We start from the raw sequence: 10698 nt of genomic DNA on the forward strand, positions 1-10698 counted from the left end.
GGGTGGGGTTGGGTTGCTGGCGGGGTTTAACCCACGGAAATCCAGTACTACCCGGAGCCTGCCCCTATCCATACCCCCCATCAACAAATTGATCCATTTCAGACAACCGCCACTAGTGGGAAAGTTGAAGGGGAAAGTCACTACAAGGGGGCTGCATTTACTTAGCTTCTTATCACAAGGTCTGTGGTTCACAAGACCTGAAGTCAGCTATTCACAAGGTACTCGCTTGCGTGCGGAAGGCCCGGCTGAGCACATAGCCAGAGCTCCCATCTCAGACCCTCCACACCTGGGAGTGATTTCAATTAAATAGCAGCGTAATCTGAGAAACAGACAAATACGCCTGTGCGGGTGTATGGCTGATGCGTGCCAGCGACTGTACGAATGTGTACGTCATTTTTCCGTGGCGTTTCAAAGGACTCTGGAGACCAGCTTGCTCTCTCAACGTTTTCTCCAGCCCGGATTGCCTCTCTCCGGTGGTGCCAGTCACCCCAATGGTCGGCGGCACAGGGTAACTGGGTGGCGACAGCAGCGACTGACTTAGCAAAAGTTAGCCAGTGCATCCAAAAGGGGTTACTTAAGAAGAAGAGGAGCGATCTGCTGTGGCCGAGGTTGAGCGCTGGGGTGGCGAGGTCCCTGCAGGTTCTGCTGCTCAGGGAGCAAAGAGATGGTGGTGGGAGATGTCCCCGTGGCAGGGGAGATGGATGTGGGTGCCCGGTAAGCTGTGGGGCTCCGAGGTCCTCACCCCGCTGTCAGGAACGAGAGTCCCGCTAAGCGAGGGCAGCCAGGATAAGTCTGTGGGACCAGCCTGGGGAGCTAAAGGCAGGGAACAGGGTCAGAAATGGCAGGGGGCTGTGGAAGGACCATCCCTGTCTAACCAGCATGCCGAAGGCTCAGGGGGGCAAGCAGACGGGAAAAGGGGGAGGACAGGCTGCAGCAGTCCCTCCCCATCTCCTTCCACCGGCTTAAAACCTCCCCTGTCCTTTGACTCGAGGGGACTGCTAATAAATCTGCCTGCTCTGAGGGGACAAAGAGGTGCCACTGAATCACGGCTCACACGTGCCTCTGCTTATAGGAGATGGGGGGGTCAAATGCCCCTTCCCCCCTAAAGCCCCAGTAAACAACTGCCTCAGCTGGCACAGGCTCCCTGCTCTATAGCTGCAAGCAGCGAGACTATAGATCATATTCTATTGTATTTGACAGAGAGGGGACAATAATTTTTCAGGGAGTAATCACTCCCCGAATCCTGCTTTTCTCCAAACTCGGAAGACACCCTGGGACAAACAGGGGGTTCCTAACATCCCCGGTGCTACCTGCAGCACTCAGTAGCGTTGCTACCTTGTAGTGGTGGTGTTCTTCTCCCCTGTTGAGCATTTTCCTATTCCAGCATGCTTATTTATGCTTGGTCCCCTCTGTCACATGCTCTCCTTTCTGTTTCCCGACAAGATGAACATGGGGCCTGACTGGGGACAAATTCCTGCAGATTCCTGTTGGGAATCTGGGCTGGGGGTAGGAATGGGGCTTACTATGAAGGAGTCAGCTAGGCTTTGTCACTGTGGCTCCTCTCCTCCAAAGGAAAAGAAAGAGATAATGATGTTAGAACATTTTAACCTTTCTTTTTCTGAGCTTGATAGGCTTGGCCCGAGGCACCTTTCCTAGCAAAAACAGGCTGCTGTAAGATTGATTGGTTGGGTGCAGAGTTTAAAGGTAATTTTCTCTTGTCACATGCACATAAATTATTGTGGCTCAAGCTGTGATCAGCTCCACGTCTCACTTGTTCGACTGCTTTTATGCCTGGGCTCTGATGAGGGGTCATAAGAACCACATCCAGTGCTCCCCAAGCAGCATCCTATACAAATACGTATCAAGAGCACCACAGGCATATGCACAAAGTTAGTGGCTGGGTGGGGTGGGGGGAGGAAGGGGCACACGTCTGCAAATCTGTACAGCCAGGGGTTTCCAGCTGCACAAGTTGCAGCTAGAGCCTTGTTTGCTGATCTATGAACCTGTTTAAAATGTTCTGTCCATGAACACCAGGGCAAGGAAAACTCATCCACTCAGATTATTCACAAGGGGGAGAGAAAAAAAGATGCACATGCACACACACAAAGGAAGCACAGCTGCAGCCAAAGTGAATTCATTTTTAACATTCATGAAAATATTCACAGAACACTTCAGTGCTATTTGCCTAAATTTTGCTGTTTGGAGTAAACACTTGAGCCAGCCCAGGCTCTATGTTCTAGGCGCAATACCGCATCGGGGATTAGGGGTGGCTCTTGGCTCCAAGTCACAGATTCACACTCCATCCCCAAGAACACGTGGCCCCCTTCTTTTAAGGCACAGACTCACAGCCTGGCACCGCATAGTTCCTGACTGTCGGGTCGTCGCAAAAAGACTTTGCAAGTACCCGCAGCCATCACGTTCCCCATCCCTCGCAACCTTATGCAACAAAGGCACACGTGCTCCGCCAAATTTAAGCACAAAACCAACAGCAAAACAGCTCTGGCGAGCGCCTGGTGTGGGGGAGCAGACCCCGTCCCCCCCTCTGCTTTCCCCTCCCTCGCCTCAACTCATCCCCTTCATTGGTTTCTTTCCCTGAGCGTCCTAAGGAGCTCGCACAAGGGAAAATGCTACAGCACACAAGGGAGACTCAGCTGAAGCCCTGAAGACAAGAGCTGTGTGCGTTGTCTCTTTCTCCTCCATAAATACAGCTGAGACGACAACTGGATAATTGGCTAAGTGCCTGTCAGCTTAATAACAGAGAGAGAGACACACAGAGAGGGAGAGGGAGAGATTTGTATTTACTATTCAAAGTCATGGATGCTGCCTGCCAGTGGATTTCAACATGGGTTTTGTTTGCACAGCGAGGCACAAAAAGTGAATGGACACGCAGCTCGGAGTCACGGTCTCCCTTGCCCGGCCTCACGTGGGGGTGGACAACCAGCCTGGGATGGAGGGAGTGAGAAAGCAGAGCCTTGAGGTAGCTGCTACCCTTTCCCTCCCCCTTGTAAATCCAGTGCTCTTCTAGGAACCCATCTAAGGAGAGCACCTGCGAAGAGAAACCATTCGGGCATGTTTCACCTCTCAGAGGAGGGTGGGAGGGAAGGGGGTATTGGCCAAATCTACCACGGTGTTAACCGCTGAGCCTCAGAAGAGGAAGATGCAATATTCTGTTTGCTCGCTGCTTTTTCCCTTAACATCTGGAGCAACTGAGGCACCGTGAATCTAAGGACACTTACAGCATTAGAGATGATTACCAAGGCCCAGGAGTCAGAAAACGCCACGCAGATCTCCAAGCAAGCAGTCTGCTATCCTGTCCGTGGGATGCTCACAACTTCGCTGAGTATACAAACATTTGTACAACTACACACGAAAAAACACTTTCCGTTTTTAAGCGGGAGCAAACATAGGGAAACACATTTATTTGCGCACAGGCACACGCAAGCACGCATACCCCAAGCCTCATGCACATGTGTTATCGCAAAGTACCTGTTGAACTCCGGCCCAGGCTGAGCAGGCTTAATTCCATCAAGTTAGCTCTGACCAAAACCGCCCAACCCCAGTGAAATCCGTAGAGCTGCGGCAGGGCTATTTCTCCTCTCTTTGCACGGGGCCGAGCACTGCGGGCGCACTCTGGGGTCACAGCCAGCCTCTCCCACACAACCCAGTTGCTCCTAATAAAAATCTGCAGAAATACACACGCACGGGGGAGATATTCAGCCTCACAGTAAGGTTGTCGAAGCCCTGCCGCTGCATCAGCAGCAAGCTGTGGCCCCGCAGCTCTGTCAGAATCAGATGCCTATGGGTCTGGATATAAAAGGGCAGGTACGCGTAATATATATTTTGAAAACTTATAGTTATGAGATGGCACATTCCAGTAACTGCGAGCTATTTTAAGACTGAGTCTTTCCTCATGACCTGCTGGGAAGGGGAGCAGAGTGGAAGAGATTCTGAGACACTCCAGGTAACACATACTACTATATAAATTTTAATGCCAACTAAGCAGGAAAACATATGGTACTTAGCTGCAAACTGAAGTGTGTGTGCAGACTCAGGGGAGAAGGTTAAAGCCATACAGTCTGATACTGTCTCTCCTCCTCCATCTTTCTGAATGCAAATTATACATACAGTGTTATTAAACATACATAATTTCTCCAAAGAAAGAGCCTTTCCTTTTCTAATTTCCGTTCCACATTCGCTCGTGATGGGTTAGTCCCACTTTGCAGAAGATGCGGTATCGCAAAGGCCCTGCTCGCTACTGGGCACACCACATATAAATATTGTGTGTGTATAAGGAGAGATGCTAATCACCAGCCTCTGACCATATACATATTGCAACTTCCTTTATCATATGTATGCATACACACTCACACATCTATGTATGCATGTGTGCCTTCATATAATGGCACCATCTGCTGCCAGACCTGGAAGTTTTGCAACATCATCTGTTACTACATTTATACATTTGGGGTTTTTTTAGTTTTTGGTTTTTTCCAAGGGAAGTATCAGCCGAGTACAGCCCCTTTCGCACAGATCCCAACATACCCTCTCTCAACACACATACGCTAGATTTGATAACGAAGGCTTTGTACATACTGGAGAAAAAGAAGAGCATTTAGGACTTGTAGCCAATACGGGCGCAGATGAGGACGTACTAGGGAAACCTCAGTTGTCGCATTTGCTGGGTTGCCGCGTGGCTGAGCCGAAAGGCAACCCAAGCTAATGGATAGGTCGCTAGGTTGGGTACGCCGCAGCCCTGCTGGGCAACCCTGGGCGAGTCCCTTCACCTCCGGGTGCCTCCTGCCCACCCCCGGCCTCTGCCCGTCCCTGCAGAAGAGAGGATCTCTCTTACTCCGTGCTCGCGCGGCACTTAATATCAAGGGTGCCTCAACTTAGTGGTGGCCTTTAAGCGCCACAACAATACTACTAATAATCAAGGTTACAATTTTACTGCCAAGACCGTATTATTATGTAGCATTATACCTTTGAATGTGCCTATTCTCATTTCTAGCAAAGGGCTCAGCTCAGTGCTCCCTGTTATAAATCATATGCTAATTGTAAGGGTAATTCTGAAGAGCTTTTACTTTTCTTTTAAAATGACCATATAGGGCATAAACTTTGTTGTGATGCTGCGACGCTACTCTGCCTGAGCTGTCTTTGTCCTCTAGCACAGCTCCACGTGTAGGGTATCAGCAAAATACTAGGAGGCCAAGAACAGAGTTTGCATTAATGGCTTATATTGCAGGATTACACCAACAGTGCTATCGTTACTGCCCATCCTTCGACACACGTAACTCGAACTAAGTACCCATTAGGATGGAAGTTCCTAAACGTGCTATCAGCCTGAAACTTCATATTATTTAAAAATACCTGGTAAAAATGGAAACTGCACACTCAGTTCAATGTTGGTTTTCATCAGTGCATCAGCATCAGATTGATTTAATTCTTGATGAAAAGTTGATGCTTGGAAAAACTCAGGAACGCTGAGCCAAATTCTGGCCTTGGCGAGATCCCAGTTCTCCAACAGGGGCTGAGCATCATCTGAGCAGCGCTCAGCAGCTTAAGCCCTGTATGAGTCACTTGTACCTCTTTATTAGCAGTCCCTGGGAATCTGCCCCAAAGACAAATGTGGTATTTTTGGCAGTGCCCTTGGGCTTTGGTGAATTTGTACCGGTATAACTGAGCGGATGGGAATGGGGATGTGACCCATTTTGGTTCCAGCTAGTGATGAGCTCCATTTCAGAAGTCATTACAGGACTACTAAAAGCCCTGGGCAACCTGCAAGTCCCACCGACGCCCTCAGAATAGTGCTTTAAAGACACTTTGGGGTGAGTTTAAGCTGCTGTGATAGTTCCTGAGAGAGCTGATCTTTCCCCCTGACGTGCTGTACAGGTACCTGATCCCACAGCATGGACTCCATTGCCATTTTGCTTCTAACCCATCTTAAGGGCCAAACAGAACACAGAAGCACAGTTTGCAGTAGCTGCCCTTCACTACTGCACGTATCCCGGCTTAGCCAACGTCCTCCTATTTCTCATCCCGTCCCTCGGCTGAAAGCATGTACCAAAGCACAGGGTCCCTGCCTTTGCTCATTCAACACTCCCATAGCAAGTGAGGTGGGAAGGGATGCTGGAGGCAGGCAAACAGAAGGAAGATTTGGGGTTGGGGTTTGTTTTTCTCTTCCCGTTTTCATTAGTTTTGGGGGATATTTTCTGTGTTTGTTGTTTGGAGATTCTTTTTTTTTTTTCCTAACGTCAAGCAGGGAAGTTGCATACAAAACCTGACAACCTCATGACTGTGATCTTGCAAGTGAAACATTGGCAGGAATTGTAGCACACGGCTCCTTCTCAATACTGAAAATAAGGTTCAGTGTCCTTCTTTGCTTGCTGAAGACAGAGTTAAAAAAGGAAACCTTAGTAAGTCTGACAGGCTCTCTGATATACAGTGTCATCTCTGAAACATTCTGCTCTCTTTTCTTGGCTGCAGCTGGCCAAACACCAGAAACTCTGCTCAGCCCTTCTTACCTGTTGCAGCTTTCAGACCCCTCCTCTCTTTTCAGCCTTGCTCCAAGGAGCGGATCATTACCCTTTTCCCTGTGGATAGTCTATCACAAGCTATTTTTATTCTCTCTCTCTGCAATTCCCTGACTAACTTGCCCATGCCAAATACTCACTAAAAGTCATCAACCTTCAGCAAAGCCAACAAATGAATCAAATCTGCTGCCAGGTCATTTAGGAGATGAGCCAATAGAGTTAGGAACATTTTTTAAAAGTCCATAGCAAGGGAATATTTTAAATGCCATAGCTTTAAAAAGTCATATCCAAACTTCTCAGAATAATTTTATTCTGAGTAACAAGCTGTAGATGAAGCTCCAGAGAAGTGGCTTCTTTTAGGAACATTAGGGCTTATCATAAACTCTTTTTCTCCACTTCATAGATCAGTCCACCCACCCATTCTTCCACCTACAAGCGTAACACTACACATAAATGTATAAGGCCCCAAAGGAGAAGAGTCATTCAGAATACCCTGTCCTTGGTGCTTTGCTGAATGACTTGCACCACAATTTACACGAACAAAATGTTTTTAGTTATCTTATCGCTATGTACATTGCTTTTATTTCTGTCCAACTACGTATCATTTTTTTCTCCCTCCTACATTTTCATTTCCCTTCAAGCTACAGGATGGAGCTACTGGGCACTGGTAAACCGCCGCTGCACGCTCCCTCTTCCCTCTGAAGTAGATGCATAGCAAAGATAGGTGATACGATCTCTGTATAGAAATCTCTTGCTTATCTCTCTGTGGAGGTAAAGATCTGCTCTGACCACCGTCAGTATAGATCATCTAATGGTTTTTCCCCATCTAGCTCTTCCCCTTGCGTTGTCACTGGTGGATCTATAGGCAGGGAGAGCGAGATGCTGGGAGTTTTTCAAACACAAGGCTGTCTTAAAGGGAGTAATGTTTTGGAGCGGCAGGGACAGCGGCTTGCTGTCAAGGGGGAAGCTAGCAAACCAACCCTTGCTTTAAAAGTGAGGGAATGAAATGTCATCCTGCAGGACCTAAAGCATACGGGACAGAGGGAAACCTCATCCCTTCCAGCCCCACACGACAGTCCTGCCTCCCAGTACAGCCTGGCTTCTGCCTCTCCTCTGAAGGAGGGACCGATAAACGTCCCAGCAACCTGGGGCTGAGCCCAGGGAAAGGGAGGGGAGACACCTGCCCTTCCTAGGAAACGTGGAAAGCATACAGCCAGCCAGCTCTGCTTAAAGAGCTTAGGAAGGTGGTCGAGGGAGGGAGAGCCTGCGCACCGGCCAGAGTCACTCCCGACAGAAACGCAGCCTGCCGGGAACACCGTATTGCTCGGGGCAAGCAGTTCCATGGCCGGGTGGCGTGCCGCTCCTGCAAACTGTGTCACTTGGCACACATCTGGCTGACACAGCTGGATCACCTCACTCAGGTGTTTTGTTTTAGTGCCTGACATAACACTGGCAAGCCACACGCTCCATGCACAAACACCGAAACCGCTCTCCCATGCAGCCCCGTTGAGCTTGCTGACGAATGCTTTACACGCAGCACATGCGGGCACCATCTCCACCATCCGCTCAGCCCTCTCTGCTGCAAATGCAGCTTTAGCACACAGTGTCTAGATAAACTCAAAAGCTTCAAGGTTAAGTGGGAAATAGAAATCCAGTGACCCCTGTCTGGGCAAGTGAGCTTAATGACTTGTCTGCTGCTGTATGTACCAAACATATGCCAGCAAACACCTGCCTGAGCAGCCCCTCCAAAATAAATGATTGATGGCAGTGATTTGCCTTTAAAAATGGGATAAGTCAGCTGGGAGTCCCGCTAAAAAAGGGTTAATGGGCTATATGAATCACTAGTGAGTGGAAGGGAGAGGAGAGAAGCCGGGAGTCAGAGGCAACACTCCTTGTTAGGTGTTTACCATGTCGCATCTAAACCCCTTCCGTTGCATATGCAAGGCAGATGAATTACTCTGTAAATCCTATTACTCCATGTGGATAAATCTTACATGCGAGTTAACAAGTCTGGAGAGCTGGGGAATGGAAGCTGCTGAACGGATGTTCCAGGATCAAAACAACCCAGCACACGGGAGCTGAGAGAAGCGATACGCATATACACGCACACACACATCCCTCTTCCAGCATCCTTCTTCCCTGATCCCATCTTGCTAGCTCACATACCCCTCTATCATTAAATGGGAGGGATGCAGGACACAGGGGATCACGTAGCAGACCATTCGGTGACATCTAGCAGGATTTATTTCAGAGGAAGAGAAAGAAAACTTTGCTGCTGCTGTTAGTTTTGCTAGGGGATTGCTCCCTTGATGCTTCAGGGTTTGTGCACTATCAGCTCCTCATACAGATTACAGACTTATTTTAAATTACGTCCAGTAGTTTTATAGCCATAATACACAGTGTGTGCACACACTCACACGCACAGGATGTTCCTTCAGTAGGGAAGTGACTGCAGGTAAGTTGAGCAAGGCAGAATTTGAAAAAGAAACCCATGAGAAAAAGATGACTGCATCTCAGCTATTTGGGACGCTCCTAACTGAAAGCCCAAGTAGGCTCAGAACTACGTTTAGAAAACCTGCACGATGAATACAGAAACGTAACACTCAATACTGCCAGTGAACAAGGCTTCATGTGTAAAGACACCCTCATCACAACCACTCGGACACACACGGGCACAGCATACACCCGTCTACTTAGCCCTGCGAAGAAACCAACACAGCGAATGAGATACAAGCTTCATAAATGTTGGAGCTCTTACACCATTTTTTCACCAGCCTTTTCAACTACTGTATCCGTCTCCCCTCCCTACAGGGCAGAAAGATAAATAAATAGAATTAAAAGCCAGAGTTTCCCAAAAGAACTTGCCTGAGAGTTCTGGCAGCACCAAGGATAAAGTTTTTGCATAGGTACAAAAAGAAGTATGGGAAGATCAATGGAACATCTGGCAAGCACAGCTGGATCCCTTTTCAATTTCTCTATTGATACTGCAGGGCTGGTGGAAAATGTACGTTCACGAGAGCTGGCTAACGCAAACAGATCTTTCCCTACTGAAATTCTTTTGATCCAGAGCACTACACAGAGGAGAGTGGTGGCAAGAAGTGTTCAAAAGCTTTGCGATTTTTTTTTTTTTTTACATTAAAGCAGAAACACACACGCAGAGCTTGTTTGTAGCAGCTGCTGCTACTGCAGTTGGAGAGGTAAAATAACACACGCTCTGACAGAGGCATATACACACGAATCCGTATCGCATCACATGTGTACGTTGCATACAGAGAGAAACACACGCGTAGAAAAGGAAAAGTTGGCAAAATGCCCTACCTGAGGATGGCTGTGTCCCCCTGCCTCACGGTGATGTTATCGGTACCTCGGGTAAAATCCACGCTGCGGACTGGCAGCCCTGTAGGGAGAAGGCAAAGCAATCTCAGTAGGACCAGCGGTAATTGTTTCCGATCAGGCTGAGCCCTTGCTACCATGGCTGGTCTCGTCGAGTTTCGCTGTCTGTACTTGGCTCTCTCGCTGCGTGTGCGTGGGGATAGATGTAGAAAGAAAAACAATAAGAATAATGTACAACTCTCGCTCTGATCGACAGCCCCAGAAAGGGGAGGTGATTTCACAGTCCTTCTTAGCTGCCACTTTCTCTTGCTCTTTTCAGTCTCTTGCTGGCTTCTTGCCCCCCCCTTGCCTTTTTTTTTTTAAGGCTTTCCAAAAAAAGTCTTAGCACAACCTTCAATCAAAAAAGAAAAAAAAAAAACCAAGAGGGAAAAAAGTCAGCTAGCAAAACAATTCAAAAATAATAACAATTAAGTCGACCCGTTTGGAGTGATGGAGAGAGGCGAGGGGGGAAAAAAAAAAAAAAAGGAAAAGGAACAAGACGAGTCCTGTGCCACCGGGCTGGGCGAGCGGCTGGTCCTGCTCCAGTGCTCGGCTGTGCAGCCTCCCAGCCCCGAGCTCCCTTCCTAACCCACTTTCCCAGGCGGAGCGAGGGAGGGAGGGAGAGAAGAGGGAGGAGGGAAGGAGGGAGGGAGGAAGGGAGGCAGCCTCACTCGTGAGACGGCAGCTCGGCACCACGGCGGCGGCAGCGAGGGCGGGAGGGGACCCCCGAGCCGCGCTCCCCGTCCTTCTCCCGCGGCCGCAGCCCGGCCCCCCCCGTCCACCCCCTCAAACCAGC

The 10698-nt window shown here is 48.9% G+C and overlaps 1 protein-coding gene across 5 annotated transcripts in view; it reads right to left on the minus strand.

Annotated features, from left to right (window-relative positions):
- Positions 1–10698, minus strand: part of LSAMP (limbic system-associated membrane protein) — a 1004442-nt gene that overhangs the window by 292844 nt on the left and 700900 nt on the right. For 2 of the 5 annotated variants that reach the window (XM_010567433.1, XM_010567431.1), the window contains exon 1: positions 9849–10070. In XM_010567433.1, the coding sequence (XP_010565735.1) occupies positions 9849–10003 (155 nt within the window). In that variant the 5' untranslated portion in view covers positions 10004–10070. Of the gene's footprint in view, positions 1–9848; positions 10071–10698 lie in introns of those variants that run through there. The other 3 variants (XM_010567432.1, XM_010567430.1, XM_010567434.1) reach the window with 2 other exon arrangements.

The sequence above is a fragment of the Haliaeetus leucocephalus genome, unplaced genomic scaffold (assembly GCF_000737465.1).
Source record: "Haliaeetus leucocephalus isolate CR32 unplaced genomic scaffold, Haliaeetus_leucocephalus-4.0 Scaffold228, whole genome shotgun sequence".
Classification (NCBI taxonomy): domain Eukaryota; kingdom Metazoa; phylum Chordata; class Aves; order Accipitriformes; family Accipitridae; genus Haliaeetus; species Haliaeetus leucocephalus.